Consider the following 17,433-nt stretch of genomic DNA (forward strand, 5'->3'; position numbering starts at 1 on the left):
GGTACGCAGGTCGGGTTCTGTCCGTGCTGTGAAGTGGGGATGGGGGCCAGGTTACCGAGCCTCTCCCGTAGTCTGTCCAGGACTGCTGTGGGTTCTTCCTCTTGCCCCCTTGGGGCTGGTATGAACTCTCCTGGGACTACCAGGGGTGCGCTGTACACCAACTCGGCCGACGAGGTGTGCAGATCCTCCTTGGGCGCCGTGCGGATTCCGAGCAGGACCCAGGGAAGCTCGTCCACCCAGTTAGGCCCCTCCAGGCGGGCCATGAGAGCCGATTTCAGGTGACGGTGGAAGCGCTCCACTAGTCCGTTTGACTGTGGGTGGTAGGCAGTTGTGTGGTGTAGCTGTGTTCCTAAAAGGCTGGCCATAGCCGACCACAGGCTGGAGGTGAACTGGGCGCCCCTGTCGGAGGTAATGTGGGCCGGTACCCCAAAGCGGGCTACCCAGGTAGCGATCAGTGCTCGGGCGCAGGATTCGGAGGTGGTGTCGCTGAGCGGGACTGCCTCTGGCCATCTGGTGGACCGGTCTATCATAGGAGGTACCGCGCTCCTCGTGACACTGGCAGCGGCCCCACGATATCCACATGGATGTGGTCGAACCTCCGGCGGGTGGGTTCGAAACGCTGCGGCGGAGCCTTGGTGTGCCGCTGCACCTTGGCCGTTTAGCACTGCATGCACGTTTTGGCCCATTCACTGACCTGTTTACGCAGTCCATGCCACACGAACCTGTTGGCGACCAGCCGGACGGTTGTCCTGATAGAGGGGTGCGCTAAGTTGTGAATGGATTTGAAAACCCACCGGCGCCAGGCTGCTGGGACGACAGGGTGGGGTTGGCCGGTAGCTACGTCACATAGTAGGGTCCCCTCACCTGGGCCTACGGGGAGGTCTTGGAGCTGCAAACCGGAGACTGCAATCCTGTAACTGGGGATCTCAGCGTCTGCCTGCTGTGCCTCTGCCAGCGCTGCATAGTCCACCCCCTTGGGACAGGGCCTGTATGGTAGGTCTGGATAGTGCGTCCGCCACGACGTTGTCCTTTCCCGAGACATGCTGGATGTCCATCATGTACTCGGAGATGTAGGACGGATGTCGCTGCTGGCGGGACGACCAGGGGTCGAACACCTTCGTGAACGCAAAGGTAAGCGGTTTGTGGTTTGTGAACGCGGTGAAGGGCCTACCTTCTAAGAAGTACCTGAAATGCCGGATTGCCAGGTATAGTGCCAATAGCTCCCGGTCGAAAGCACTGTATTTGAGTTCAGGTGGTCGTAGGTGTTTGCTGAAGAACGCCAGGGGTTGCCAGCGACCCTCGATGAGTTGTTCCAGCACTCCACCGACCGCTGTGTTGGATGCGTCCACCGTGAGGGCAGTAGGAACGTCCGTTCTGGGGTGCACTAGCATCGCAGCGTTTGCCAAGGCTTCTTTGGTTTTAACGAAAGCGGTTGCGGCCTCTTTGTCCCAGGTAATGTCCTTGCCCTTACCCGACATTAGAGTGAACAGGGGTTGCATGGTTCGGACTGCTGAGGGGAGGAAACAGTGGTAGAAATTCACCATACCCACAAATTCCTGCAGGCCTTTTGATTGTGTTGGGTCGGGGGAAGTTGCGGACTGCGTCTACCTTGGCGGGCAGCGGGGTTGCCCCGTCTTTAGTAATCCTGTGGCCCAGGAAGTCGATGGTGTCGAGTCTGAACTGGCATTTGTCTGGGTTGATTGTAAGGCCGAATTTGCTCAGGCGGGAGTAGAGCTGGCGGAGGTGGGACAGATACTCCTGCCGACTACTGCTAGCTATGAGGATGTTGTCCAAATAGATGAATGCAAAGTCCAGGTCGCGTCCCACTGCGTCCATTAGCTGCTGGAAAGTCTGTGCGGCATTCTTTAGACCAAATGGCGTTCGGAGGAATTCGAAAAGTCCGAACGGGGTGATAAGTGCTGTTTTGGGGATGTCGTCCGGATGTACCGGGATTTGATGGTATCCCCAGACGAGGTCTACCTTGGAAAAGATCCTTTGCTGCGAAGTCTTGAATGTGCGGCACAAGGTAGCGGTCTGGCGTTGTAGCCTCGTTCAGTCTGCGGTAGTCACCGCATGGTCTCCAGCCCCCCGTTGCCTTGGGCACCATGTGAAGGGGGGAGGCCCATGGGCTGTCGGACTGTCAATGATCCCCAATTTCTCCATCTTCTTGAACTCCTCCTTCGCCAGTCGGAGCTTGTCCGGGGGAAGCCTTCGAGCCCAGGTGTAGAGGGGTGGTCCCTGGGTCAGGATGTGGTGCTGTACTCCGTGTCTGGGCATGGCTGCCGTGAACTGCGGTGTCAGTACTGATGGGAAATCTGCCAGGACCCTGGTGAATTCGTCGTCGGACAGCGTGGTGGAGTCCAGGTGTGGGGCTGGCAACTGTGCTTCACCCAGGGAGAACGTTTGAAAAGTCTTGGCGTGGACTAATCGCTTCCCTTGCAGGTTGACCAGCAGGCTGTGGGCTCGTAGAAAATCCACCCCCAGGAGTGGTTGGGCCACGGCGGCCAGTGTGAAGTCCCACGTGAACCGGCTGGAGCTGAACTGTAGCCACACCATGCGGGTGCCGTAGATTCGTATTGTGCTGCCATTTGCGGCCCTCAGGGTGGGTCCCAGTTCTCTGTTGCGGGTGTCGTAACTCGTTGAAGGTAAGACGCTGATCTCCGCTCCGATGTCGACCAAAAAGCGGCGTCCCGACTGCTTGTCCCAGACGTACAAGAGGCTGTCCTGATGGCCAGCCGCCGTAGCCATCAGCGGCGGCTGGCCCTGGCGTTTCCCGGGAATTTGCAGGGTGGTCTGCAGCGGCGGACCTCTGTGCCCCACCGCTGGTGGTAGAAACACCATTGTTCGTTGGGCTCCTCACTCCTGTCGCCGGGTTTTGTAGGCTCTGCTGCAGGGCCTGGTCTGGTCTGCCGTTGGGCACGCGGCTTGGTGATCTGTGCGACGGACGCCACTCTCTCTTTCCTGGGATTCCACAGCATATCTGCCCGGGCCGCCACCTCCCGGGGGTTGCTGAAATCTGTGTCGGACAGCAGCAGGCATATGTCCTCGGGCAGTTGCTCTGGGAACGCCTGCTCAAACATGAGGCAGGGTTTGTGTCCTTCAGCCAGGGCCAGCATCTCGTTCATTAATGCTGACGGCGGCCTGTCTCCCAAACCATCCAGGTGCATTAAGCGGCGTGCTCGTTCGCGCCGTGAGAGTCCGAAAGTCCTTATGAGCAGGGCTTTGAATGCTGTGTATTTGCCGTCCTCCAGGGGCGACTGTATAAACTCCTCAACTTGTGCAGCTGTCTCCTGGTCGAGTGAGCTCAGCACGTAGTAGTAGCGAGTGGACTCCGAGGTTATCTGCCGAATGTGGAATTGTGCTTCTGCTTGTTCAAACCATAATTGGGGTCGCAGTGTCCAGAAGCTTGGCAGTTTTAACGAAACTGCATGAACAGATGCAGCGTCGGTCATCTCTGGTCCAAATATCATTTGGGCCGTCGGGGTCACCAATTGTAGCGGTGTGCTACACACAGCGCTAGAATTAGCACACGGAGTCGGTGAGTTAGAGTTGCGATGAAAAAGACTTATTCAGACTTCACGGCCTGCTTTAAAGCCTTCCCGTTCCCGCCCTCCCTGGGGCGGGACTGCTGTGGGGAATGCATATCCCCAGACCCTTTCTGCGCACGGGATTTTCCCCCTGCTGGTGAAATGGCCTGGCGCCCTTTTTGGGGCTGGCCCTCTGCCTGCGCGCGCTGTTGTGAGCCGGTTCGTGTGTGCCAGAAAGTGGGTCGCCACAGAAGTACCATAGCATTAGGGCAAGGACTGTTAGGAAGAGAAATAGTTTTCTCTCGCAGGCTGTGAGAGTACCGAACTCTGTCACCATCCAGGTCTCATGATGTCTGAACTGCCAGTAGTGTATTCTGTTTACTTTTAGACTTGTGTCGTAGCTGTGCGTTATTATTAGTTAATTTATTTTGGTAATTTTGCCTTTTGTGTTGTGTGTGACTGCTGCTGTCCATAAGGGGTTTGTGCATCCTCCTGCAGTCCAAAGTTGTAGCAGTTAGTAGATTGATTGGTCACTGTAAATTGTCCTATGATTAGACGAGGGTTAAATTAGGGGTTGCTGGGCTGGAAGGGCTTGTAATGCACTATCTCTGAATGTGTACTGTGTTGTGTACCATGGTCCAGAGGAATGTTGTTTTGTTTGGCAGTATATATGTATGTGGTTAAAAGACAATCTTGAATTTAATGTGGATCAGCTAGCATGGGAGATGGGGGACTGAGCTACAGTGCAGTTTAGGTAACCAGTAGACTTTAGAATGACTTCAAGTTTGTTTTGGTGATCGGTCAGGAGAATTTGAATAATCTAGGTGCTCAGTATGTGATTTGGTTTTCAACAGTAGATGCCCTGAGGCAGGGGTGGGGATGATCAAGATTAGAATGACCGAAGTCAAAGATCTGAAACTCATTCCTCAAATTATAACACCAAGGTTATGAATTTGAATTGACTTTTATTTCTTACATCCTTCACATACATGAGTAAAAATCTTTACGTTAACGTCTGTCTAAATGTGCAATGTGCAATCATAGTAATTTATAATTTATAATAAATAGAACAGTCAATGTAACATAGAAATACACTCAAATCAGTGTGAGTTAACCAGTCTGATGGCCTATTGGAAGAAGCTGTCCCGAAGCCTGTTGGTCTTGGCTTTTATGCTGCAGTACCATTTCCCGGAAGGTGACAGCTAGAATAGATTGTGATTGGGTTGAATTGGGTCCCCAGTGATCCTTCAAGCCCTTTTTTCACACCTGTCTTTATAAATGTCCTGAATCATGGGAAGTTCACAACTACAGATGCGCTGGGCTGTCCGCACCACTCTGCAGAATCCTGCGATTAAGGGAGGTACAGTTCCCATACCTGGCAGTGATGCAGCCAGTCAGGATGCTCTCAGTTGTACCCCTGTAGAAAATTCTTAGGACTTGGAGGCCCATACCAAACTTCCACAACCAACTGAGGTGAAAGAGGCGCTGTTGTGCCTTTTTCACCACATAGCTGGTGTGTACAGACCACGTGAGGTCCTCGTGATGTGGATGCCAAGGAACTTAAAGCTGTTTACCCTCTCAACCTCAGATCCATTGATGTCAATAGGGGTCAGCCCGTCTCCAGTCCTCCTGTAATCCACAACCAGCTCCTTTGTTTTTGTGACATTGAGGGAGAGGTTGTTTTCTTGACACTACTGTTAAGAGAGATGACTTCTTCCCTGTAGGCCACCTCATTATTGTCTGAGATTAGGCCAATCAATGTAATGTCATCGGCAAATTTAATCAGCAGATTAGAGCTGTGGGTGGCAACATAGTCATGGGTACATAGGGAGTAAAGGAAGGGACTTAGTACATAGCCCTGAGGGGCTCCGGTACTGAGAGTCAGAGGGGTGGAGGTGAGGGGGCCCACTCTTACCACCTTCCGGTGATCTGACAGGAAGTCCAGGATCCAGCTGCACAAGGCAGGGTCAAGGCTGAGGTCTCTGAGCTTCCTGTCGAGCCTGGATGGAATTATGGTGTTGAATGCTGAACTGTAGTCCAAGGACAGCATTCTCACATAAGCATCCTTCTTTTCCAGATGTGCAAGGACGGTATGTAGAGTGGTGGCTATTGTGTTGTCTGTCAATCGGTTGTGCCAGTAGGCTAATTATAGGGGGTCCAGTTTGGATGGTAGCAAGCTACAGATGTGATCCTTGACCAGCCTGTCAAAGCATTTGCTTATTATTGAGGTGAGTGCGACAGGATGCCAGTCGTTCAGACATGTTACCTTAAGCTACATCCACACTACGCTGGATAATTTTGAAAATGAAGCTCTTTCTCCTTGTTTTGGCCCTCTATCCACATTGAAATGGCGTTTTCATCCCCCGAAAACTGAGCTTTTCTAAAACACTCTCCAGAGTGTGTAAATTTGAAAAAGATTGTTGCGCGTTGTATTGTGGACGGGGTAAATGGAGATATTTAAAAACGCTGTCATGACAACGCCACAACAACAATGCTTTTTCTGCTTCTGCTTAGTACTGCGCAAGCACTGTCGGACGGCTGTTATAACGCGCAGTCGGTGTGAACGGCGTGAGAGTTAAATTGTAAAGTGAGCTTTTTTGACTGGATCCCCTAAATTGATTGAGTCTGTCTTTAAAAAATATTAATGTCAGAAATACTGCGCAGGTCTGGCGGCAGAAGATTTCACTCTCTTGTTGATCTTGGGTAGAGGACGGCTTCATGCATGTGTTGTTTACTTTATTGCCTACGTTAATAGCTTGTTTGGAGTTTAACATCTCCACGTTCTCCACTGCTGTGCTGACTTTGTAGTTGTTGTAACTCGCAGAAACAGCTCAACTTCATTGTCTGTCTAAATGAAGAAGTCTGGTCTGCTTTTTCCGGCAGAGGTTTTCTTTGTATTCCTCAAAGACATTGTTGAAAACTTTCTTTCGCTGTATGTTGTTGGTACTCTAGTTTTTGACCAATGGAAATAGCACAACGCCGCCGCGGAAATGTAAGTATTATACAGGTTCCTCTTCGCTTGTCTTCTGTAGATGTGTCTGCTTATGCCCAGTAGGAGTAGATTCGCCCAAGTACCTGTTTTAATGTGGACAGAGATATTTTGAAAAACACCTAGTGTGGATGCCTGTCATTTTTACTCAAAACCGGCGTTTTCAAAATTATCCGGTCTAAGCCTTAGTCTTTTTTGATCCAAGGACAATGGTGGATAATTTGAAGCAGGAGGGCACTATACACTGGGGGAGGGAGAGAGAGAGAGAATTAAAAATGTCAGTAAACACACCTGCCTGTTGTGCTGCGCACATCCTGAGTACTTGCCCTGGGGTGCCGTCCGGTCCCGCAGCCTTGCGACTGTCCACTCGTTGGAAACATCTGTGTACCTCAGCCTCAGAGATGACCAGGTTGCAGGTTGTAGTGGTGGCTTTCCTCGGAGGCTCAGAGTTAGCGACATCGAACTGAGCGTAAAAGCGATTGGGCTCATCTGGGAGAGAGGCCGCAATGTTGGCACTACATTTGGCTTTGAAGTCAGCGATGGTATGCAACCCTCGTCACAAGTCACGTGTGCTATCCGTTGTGAATCTTGACCTCAGTCTTGTCCCTGTATTGTTGTTTCACAGCCTTGGTAGCTTTGCGCAGATCGTAGCTGCTTTTCTTGAGCATTGTAAGTGCTGCTTGCATAGAACTATTGATCCAGGGTTTCTGGTTCGAGAGGCCCTGATCGACTTCTGGAGGACAGCATCGTTGATGCACTTCCAGCTGAAGCACGTGACTCCATTCATGAACTCGGAGACATCCTCATCATGGAAGACATCCCAGTCAAAGTCATTGAAGCAGTCCTGAGCATGGAGGCCAATTGGTCGGACCAAAAGTGGATGGTTCTTCTTGTTTCAGCTTCTACCTGTACATCGACAAAAGCAGAATCGAAGAGCGATCTGACTTTCCAAAAGCTGGGTGAAGGAGGGCTTTGTACGCGTTGTGGAAGGGAGTGTAGCAGTGGTCAAGTACGTTATCTCCACAAGTGCTCACCTAGATGTGCTGACAAAACTTCGGGGAGACTTCCATTAGCGACCCTCGATTGAAGTCACCGGTGACAATGAAGGCAGCCTCTGGGTGTGCAGTCCTCTTGCTGATCCTCTCTGGCATCTGTCTGAAACTAAGAGATGGACTTTCACAAGGCAACAGATTATGAAGGGAAATGAGGATGATCTATGTTATTCCTTTTCATGCCTTGTGGCGCATCAGGCAGCAACTTTGCCACTTTTTTTTAGCATTTTGTCTTTTTTATGAGGCCGAGTTGCTAGCCCGACACGCAAGTCTAGCACAGATGAAAAGCGTGCAAGGACCCGGCCGGATTCAAACCCAGGACCACTCACCTCAAAGTCCAGTGCAGATGCCACAGCACGGCTGGCTGGCTGGCTAGCTGGCTGAGTGATGACGGTGTGAGCAGTTGTAGGGAGATTTGTAAAAAGAGAAGCTGTGCTGGTTGATAGCCTTTCAACAAAGTATTATTAGCCTCAAATGTTAATTCTCTTCCCCACCCCCTTCCCTATGGCTGCTATGCTTTTCTTGCTTCGTTCTTTATTTCAGATTTGCAACATCTGTTGTATTTTATTTTTGAGAAATCCTAAAACCTGATTTAACTGCTTCTTTTAATACGTGTTTTTTAACAGGGTGGGATGGTTAAATGGCATTCTTATACCTTAAGTTGTGCATGATTTTAGCAGTCAAACCTTGAGCAAGGAGAAGTACACAGATGCTAAATAAAATCATATTAAACCTGCTGCCCCAGTTGATAAAGTGGTACTGAAGGCACGTGGCATTCTACCGTTTATTATTTGAGGCACTGAGTTCAAGAGTCGGGAAGTTATGTTACAGCTTTATAAAGCCCAAGTTCAGCTGCATCCCGAGTATTGCATTTCTTTCTGGTTAACCCATTATAGGAAGGGTGAAGAGGAGTTTTACCAAGATGCTGCCGGGATTAAAGGACAAGTTTGACCAAATCAGAGATGTTTTATCTGAAGTGGTGGAAACTGAGGGGAGACCAGCTTGATAGAAGTTCTATAAATTTGAGTAGCATAGAGTAGACAGCCAGTGTCTTTTATCGAGGTTGAGTAATATTAAAGGCCATGCATTAAAGGTGCAAGGAGGGAAAAGTTCAAAACAGATGTGCAGAACAAGTTATTTTTGACATGGAGTTGTAGGTGCCTGGAATGCAGTGCCAGAAATGGTGGTAAAAGCAGATATGCTAGGTGTTTAAGAGGCTCTTTGATAGGCACATGTTTATACCGAGAATGGAGGGATATCGACCATGTGCAGGCAGAAGGGATTGGTTTCATTAGACATCATTAGCTTAATTAGTTAGACGCAAGTTCATGGACCTTGTGTTGTTCTGTCTGTTTTGTAGTTTTCTAAATTTTTTTTGATTTTTCTCCTTTCCACATCTCTTATTTCAGGATGGGGGTTCTCTGGACCAGGTGCTGAAGGAAGCTGGGAGGATTCCAGAGGAAATTCTGGGAAAAGTCAGCATAGCAGTAAGTACAAGAATATGGAGTTAGAAATATGATATGAGCTGATAATAAATTATAAAATGTTCTATAACAGCTATAATCCATAGAACATACATCAAAGTTGCTGGTGAACGCAGCAGGCCAAGCAGCATCTATAGGAAGAGGTGCAGTCGACGTTTCAGGACTAACTGAAGGAAGAGAAATCCATAGAAATTTGTTTTTTGTCTTTTTTAAAAATTACATATTTGGAAACTGTAATCATTAAACAAAATAATTAGCATCCTTTTTATACAAGGCAAGCTGGTGTAAACCTAATTTTGCCGGATCAAATAACCACAGCACAAAAAGATCATTACGTATTTTTTCACCAGTTTATTTCTTCTATCTCAGCTGGCGGGTGAACTTGGTCCCGATATCGGGGCGAAGTGTTCTCATCCCTCTGACGTCAGAATTGTTACAAGTTATAAGGCCATCGATACAAAAGAACACTCAGGTTCATACAGAAGAACAGTCAGTTCGATAGACATCCCAGCTATTCAAGTAGAGCAAAATTTAATAACGTAGATAAAAGACTCCATTGAAATTTATATTTTAATTGATAAAGGGATCTTCTGTCTTAAGCTCCATTAGCAACGACCTTTGGTCAAAACCAAAAGATACGAGAAGTCAGGAGACGTCTTTTGTGGAGAACTTAACGACTTTATCATTCTCTCCTTTTTATCATTTGATGATAAAATTTAAAGTAATCCATCACATTTACAACAAGCTATAAGGAGACTAATATATCTTGTAGGAATTACTATGGTTCAAGTTAAAACTATTATCATAGCTACATGCAAATGCATTCCCCAGAAGTCTCTAAAAATGTCAAAAGGCCATGGCCAGGTTCCCTTACCATCGGTAAACCCATGCATCTTTTCTCCAATTCCCTTAATTTTCTGGATGTCCTGAGTGATATGCTGAGATAGATCTGTAATATTAGAAACCTAATCTGGAATATAAGTACAGCATTCCTTTCCTATGACAGCACATGTCCCTCCTTTCCCTGCTAGCAATAAATCCAATGCCATCCTATTCTGTAAAACTCCCATCCTCAGAGCCACTACTTAGAAACATAGAAAATAGGTGCAGGAGTAGGCCATTCGGCCCTTCGAGCCCGCACCGCCATTTATTATGATCATGGCTGATCCTCCAACTCAGAACCCCGCCCCAGCCTTCCCTCCATACCCCCTGACCCCCGTAGCCACAAGGGCCATATCTAACTCCCTCTTAAATATAGCCAATGAACTGGCCTCAACTGTTTCCTGTGGCAGAGAATTCCACAGATTCACCACTCTCTGTGTGAAGAAGTTTTTCCTAATCTCGGTCCTAAAAGGCTTCTCCTCTATCCTCAAACTGTGACCCCTCGTTCTGGACTTCCCCAACATCGGGAACAATCTTCCTGCATCTAGCCTGTCCAATCCCTTTAGGATTTATATGTTTCAATCAGATCCCCCCTCAATCTTCTAAATTCCAACGAGTACAAGCCCAGTTCATCCAGTCTTTCTTCATATGAAAGTCCTGCCATCCCAGGAATCAATCTGGTGAACCTTCTTTGTACTCCCTCTATGGCAAGGATGTCTTTCCTCAGATTAGGGGACCAAAACTGCACACAATACTCCAGGTGTGGTCTCACCAAGGCCTTGTACATCTGCAGTAGTACCTCCCTGCTCCTGTACTCGAATCCTCTCGCTATAAATGCCAGCATACCATTCGCCTTTTTCACCGCCTGCTGAACCTGCGTGCCCACTTTCAATGACTGGTGTATAATGACACCCAGGTCTCGTTGCAACTCCCCTTTTCCTAATGGGCCACCATGCAGATAATAATCTGTTTTCCTATTTTTCAGTAGATAAATCTTTAATCTGGGTCTGGACATCAGTTAAAACCTTAGCAGTATTATTCACCAACTCCTCTAGTGCAGCAGCCAACTTGATGACGTCTCACAAATTTCGGGCTGTCCCATAGAAAGGAAAAGCTATCATCCAAAATCTCTCGCTCTCTGTAATTCCTCTCCTATTTTGCTGCAGCTGAGTATGATGAGAAATGTCGGCTAATGAATATATAGAGGGTACTACGTAAGCTAAGTAGCAACATCCCGTCCAATTTCTCGCAGTGATAGTTCCCTTGTCATCATGAGGTCCTGAGAGCCATGGATATGCCTTCTTACCACATACCCAATAAGTTCCATTAACAGAGTACAGAGGGGGATCAGTCCTAATTTCTGTACAAGAGCTATTTCCCAAAAACGTTTCCTCTATTCCTCCAGTACGGCAATAACGGGTCCCATTTACCTTACTCAGGGTATGGGCAAGTTCTACAGGAGATCTGTCAACCCCTTCTGTAGGTATACGCAAATGCCATACCTTAAAACAGAGACACCCACAATTCTGGGTTGTTTTACATCCTGATATCCACCGTTGATCCAAAAATCGGTCTGAGGATTTACTCAAAGAATTCGTAAATCTCACAGATAACACCTCACTACTATTCAAAGGTCCTCCTTCCAAGGGCATTCCTGACTCCGCATGCTGGGGTAACCTAGCACATACTGTACCCAACAAGCCAACTGCCTTATTTGTTCTGCATGTGTGTGGCATAGAGAAAGGAAAGTATTTGTTTGGAGACTTGGGGTACATGGTACAAAAGGTAACATTAGTACAGTCATAATGATATTATCCCCCTTCGTTTCTCCTACTTCCTTAACGACGGGTTTACAGCGGTTCGATGAATCCACCTGGGTCGCCCTTCCACCTTCACGGCCGTTGGTGTGGTCAGCAGCACCTGATAGGGTCCTTTCCACCGAGTGTCCAATTTCTTTCTGTCCTAATTCTTTATCAAGACAAAGACTCCAGGATTAACAGTGGGATAGTCCCCGTTAGCTTGATCCTCGTCCTCTTGGTGGGCCTGGCGAATCTGCGAATGCAAACTTTGGAAAATTATGGTAGTTTACACAAATATTTTCCCATTTCCTCCCCTAGAGTATGCATATCTATTTTATCAGGGAGGGGACGAGTTAACCCCGGTGTCCATGGGATACGCATAGGCTTTCCATAGATGATTTCTGCTGGGGATAATCCAGTTTTAGTCAAAGGTGTAACTCTCATATGGAACAATGCCAGAGGTAAAACCTTAAGGCAGGTTAGTCCAGTAGCTTGCGTAAGCTTAGTTAGCTTATTCTTTCAGGTTTCATTTGCTCGTTCCACTATACCAGCTGCTTTTGGAGGTGAGCACAGTGAAATTGCTGTTTTATTGCCAGTTCTTTACAGATTTTCTCATTTATTTTAGCAATAAAATGAGGTCCATTGGCTGAACTTATTGATTTGAGTAATCTATAACGGGAAATCACTTCTCTTAATAATATTTTTACAACTGTCATAGCAGTATTATCAGTAGTGGGTATAGCCTCTATCCATCTGCTAAATACATGTACTATTACCAAGCAATATTTATAACAATGTACCCTAGGTAGTTCAATAAAATCAAGTTGCAGACAAGAAAAAGGTCCACCGGGCAAGGGGGTGTTCACGGGGGCACAAGGTATCCCCTTCCCAGCATTTGCCTTTTTACATAATAGGCATGCTTCTATTTGTTTTTCCACTGCTGGTTGGAAATCAGGGTGCCACCAGCATTGTAATAATGTGGTTACCCTGATACTCATTCAATTTAAGCTTCGGCTTTATCCCTTCAATATCACCTAATAGAAATAATACAGGGTTATGTGGAAGTTGAGTTCCAGTAATTTGTTCCAATAAAGCCGAAACTTAAATTGAATAAATATCAGAAAGAATTTATAAAAATTGCATTGGCAGTAGGTAAGAAGACTACAGCAGTTACTTGGAAATCTGATTCGTATTTAAGTATGAATCGTTGGAATAATGAAATGGCTAGTTCTATTCCACTCGAAAAAATTACTCATAATTTAAGAGATAAATATGTAACATTTTTGAATATTTGGCGCCCTTATTTACAAAAGATAGGATGGTATATTTAAGTGCTCCGATAAAGATCTTGGTCCCTTGGGGAAAGTAACGAATAAGTATACCAAATTTATTTTGAATTCCATGGAGCATGTGGAAACCTTCCAATATCCAGGCGATTCTTTTTTTTTCTTCTTTTCTTTTTTAGGTAGGACTTTATATGGGGGGGGGAGGGTTAAGGGGAGGGGGGAGGGTAGATATTATCTTTTCATGTATTCATTTTGAAAACTCAATAAAAATTATATTTTAAAAAAATGTGGTTACCATTCCCTCCTTGCCCAGGCGGATACAATTGTGCACATAATCAATCAAGACAGGTAAAAAGACATTTGGAACGCAAACCTGTCCCGCAGGGCCAGCCACAGTTGGGTGTTTTTATCACAGTGGCATCCCATCTGAGACCATAATTGGTGCCCCTCAGCAGGGGCATCCCCCTGAAATGCGCGGATTTCCCCCATGTCTGGCATACCCATTTGCTGTGGCCTGTTTGTTCCCCATAGGTATAAGTGGCTGGTGGAGAGCTGCTTGTTTTGCCGCATCGTCTGCCCTGGCGTTTCCCCGGGATACCGCATCGGAAGCTTGTGTATGTGCGACGCATTTAATAATAGTTACGTGGGATGGGAGCGGAAGAGCCTGTAATAAGTGGCAAACATGTAGGGCTTTACTAATGGGCTGTCCAGCGGAGGTTAAAAACCCACGATGCTCCCACAGGGCACCATAATCGTGGGCGACACCAAAAGCGTAGCGGGAATCAGTGTAAATATTGGCTGATGTGTCTCTAGCTAAAATACAGGCGCGGGTGAGGGCATAGAGCTCTGCCTTTTGTGCCGATATAGGGGTCTCATAAGATCCTTGTTCAATAACTGTGGAGTCAGTGGCAATGGCATATCATGAGCGTCGCTGGCCGCTAGGGCTGACAGAAGAACTGCCATCAACATAGAGGTGGAGGTCGGCATTAGACAATGGTTGATCGGTCAAATCTTATCGTGTGATGGTGAAAATACCATTTCGTAATAGACAATCATGTGCCGGAATGTTCAAGAGTTGTGGGTCATTTAGGAAGGTCGCAGGGTTCAGAGTTGTGTAGAGAGAAAGGTCAGTAGGGGATTATTCAGGAGAGCCATCTCGTATCGACTTGGCCGAACTTGTGTTAGATGTTGAGTCTGGCGAGTAGTAAGGAGTTCCACCGTGGAATGTGGTGTGAGCACAACAACTGGTTGGTGTAAGGTAATATTTGAAGCTCTGACAAAAGTGTGTATACAGCTGGGAGAATCTGTGTGCAGGGTGGCAATCCTCCTGCTACGGGATCTAATTTGGTAGAGTAATAGACTACTGGATGCTGTCGGTCACCATGTTTTTGAGTGAGTACTGAAGTAGCACAACGATCTTTAATGGTGACATATAGCTGAAAAGGACGATCATAGAGGGGTCGCCCCAAAGCAGGGGCTCGCAATAGACTGTCCTTTAATTCAGTGACAGCCTCCCTTTGTTCGGCAGTGAGAATGAAGGTAGGCGGAGCATGTGGGGATGCCAATGGAGATAGCTGACGGGTGCAAATGGCAATATTCGGTATCCATTGTCTGCAGAAATTCTGGAGTCCCAAAAAGGCCTTCATCTGTTTCGGCGTAGTTGGAATGGAGGCATCTGCAATCTGTCATATTCGGTCTTCTGTCAGCTTCCGTTCGGCTGCTGAGAGCAGGACCCCTAGAAACTTCACTTCTTTCTGGGAACGGTTTACCTTATGGGCGGGGTCATGTGCTCCAACGAGTGGAGAAATTTCAGTAGTACCGTCGTGTGATTTTCACAGGCTATCGCTGGAAATCAGTAAATCATCTATATACTGTATCAAAGCTGAGCTGCAAGGCAACTGCATGACAGGTAATTGGCCCTGGAGAGTCTGCGAAAATAGCGTTGGAGAATGAATAAACCCTTGGGGCAAGTGAGTCCAGGTGTATTGTTGTCCTTGGTATGTAAATGCAAACAAATATAGGGAATCTGGATGTACTGGAACGGCGAAAAATGCATGTTGCAAATCTACTATTGTAAATATACAGGCGGCTGCAGGTATGCAATTCAAAATAGTTGCAGGGTTTGGGACAAGGGCATGTAGGGGTGCCACAATTTCACTTATCTTCCTTGGGTCTTGTACTAGGCGCCATTATTTTCTTTCTGGCTTTGGAACGGGGAAGATTGGCGTATTGCAAGGTGATTGGCAAGAAACCAAAATTCCCTAAGCTGGAAAGGAGGTTATTAGCGCTCGTACTCGTCCTTCTGCCTCTGGTTTCAGGGGGTACTGAGGAACTGATGGCAACACCTGGTCCTTTTTGAGTTCAATGCAGACAGGGGTGCAAGAGGCCCGGCCGACTTGGTGGGGAAGGTTGCCCATAACTGTGGTGCTGTCTCCGTCATGCTAGATGCATGCTGGGTCAACCATCCAGTCAGGTTTTGTGGGTGTTCCCAAAATTGTAGGCGTCCCTAAGGGAACTGCTGCCATGATCCCTTAACATCCTGGGCAAGTTGTGTTAAGGTATAGGCAAGAGTGCCCAGACTTTTTGCCTTATAACCTGGATTAACGGTCTGTGTAATATGTGGAAGCACCAGTCCTGTTTGTCGCCAAAGGTAATCAGGGATCTGAGCAAGGTAAGCAGTGCCTTCCTTACCTGCTATTCCTCCAGTTATGAAAATCGGGTATTCCTTTCCTTCGAGAGAGGTATATTGCTGGTTTTCTTCAACTGAAGCCCCGGTGGCGTCATAACAGACTGTTACATGAGGATCAGCTGTTGAGAAGGGAGGCACAAAAGCAGCTGGGTCTAGGCTGATTCCCCACCACTGGGGAACAGCAACTGGGGACACTGCCTTCCCCCAGTCAGTCCCAAAGTGATGCCCTTGTCTGTGCAGAGAATTTCAACCCCTAGGGGACAGAGCAAATCTCTCCCTGCCAAGTTGCATCCTAGATTGGTGGTCACTGTAAATAGAATGACACAGTTTTGTCCACAGTATTGAACAGGCAGGGGCATAGTTTGATGATATATTTTCCTGCCCCTCAAATCCTGATAAAACCACAGTCGTATCTGATAATTGGAATCCCTTGTCCTTTACTATTTCCTGATCGAGGGTCGAAGCGGTTGCCCCCGTATCAGTCATAAATGGAATTGGAATTCCGGCCAATTGTAGCATAATATGTGGTTCTTGATTAGGGGACGTAGTGACGACTGGGAGGTTTTGGCCCTTGCCTCATGCGAAAGGATGGTTCATAGTGAATGAGGCTTGAGGTGGTCCGCGGGAGGGAGTTTCTGTCCTTGACTGATAGGGACATTTTGCCCTCCAATGGTCATATCTTCCACAATTAAAACAGGGTCCAGCCATTGCTTCGGTTCAAGGCTCATCTCTGGGTGGTACCCGGGGTCTGGTTCCCTGCAACCAAAGTCTACTATCAGGTCCTCCTCGATTCCCTTCCAGGGTCCTGGCTGATAGGTGGGTACTGCTGAGCCAGTTTCTGGGGTAACTTCTTCCCTCCGTGGAGGTACTTATCCCATCCTGTATATTGGCCCCAGCCTGCCATATCAGGCTTGGGGAACGGAGGAAAAGGCCAGTCCGAGTACCTCTGGTCAGGATTTCCGGGTTCCTCCCCACCTTCCAAAGGGTCCCCTTACCCCATTACCGTCTATCAGTCTTCACCTGGAGTTTGGAACGTGATTTGGACTCATTCTGACCGCTCCAATAATAAACAACAACTCGTCTCATCTGGGTTCGAGTATTGTCAGACCAATCTATATTGTTAGTCCGAATCATATCTGCAACACTGGGGGGAACACACTGCAATAACATGGCATTAAACAGGGGCGAATCTTGTCCTTGGTTAAAAGCTAAATCTCCAGCAAAGGTTCCATTACAGGCAACAAAATGCTCCCAATTCTCAGTTCCTGTCTCTTCAGGCTTGGGCTTGCATTCCAGCACCCTGTTAATATTTACTGGTTGCTGAAGGGCTCACTCCAGTGGTTGAATCAACTGGTTAATACGGTGATCATCATTAGGGACCTTTTGTTGTAAATCGTCATGAGTTCGAACCGGCCCTGTATCATCACTCATTTGTTCCAACCATTTACTCTTCTGGGGATAAAATCATGCAACATAATCCAAATAAGTCTTTAGTAGTAGCCCTGTACATTTGAATAGTACTCCGGACATACTGGGCAATCTGAGCTGGTTTTTCCTTTCGGTCTGGGGCTTGATTCATTATCATGATCATTTCTTGGGGTTTCCAAGGGACATAAACCCCAACAGTCGATTCTGCATTACCATCTGCTGCTCGCGGATTGAGCAGTTGTCTAATCGGTTATTGCCCCGGGGCATTAATTTGGACCTCCTCCAATTGCTGGGTAA

The 17,433-nt window shown here is 47.4% G+C and overlaps 1 protein-coding gene across 1 annotated transcript in view; it reads left to right on the forward strand.

The window, feature by feature from the left end:
- The window catches only part of map2k2a (mitogen-activated protein kinase kinase 2a), a 93,724-nt gene that overhangs the window by 49,594 nt on the left and 26,697 nt on the right, over positions 1-17,433 (forward strand). Inside the window, exon 4 of the mRNA XM_063032034.1 lies at positions 8,978-9,055. Within this exon, the coding sequence (XP_062888104.1) occupies positions 8,978-9,055 (78 nt within the window). The remainder of the gene's footprint in view (positions 1-8,977; positions 9,056-17,433) is intronic.

The sequence above is a fragment of the Mobula hypostoma genome, chromosome 24 (genome assembly GCF_963921235.1).
Source record: "Mobula hypostoma chromosome 24, sMobHyp1.1, whole genome shotgun sequence".
NCBI lineage: Eukaryota > Metazoa > Chordata > Chondrichthyes > Myliobatiformes > Myliobatidae > Mobula > Mobula hypostoma.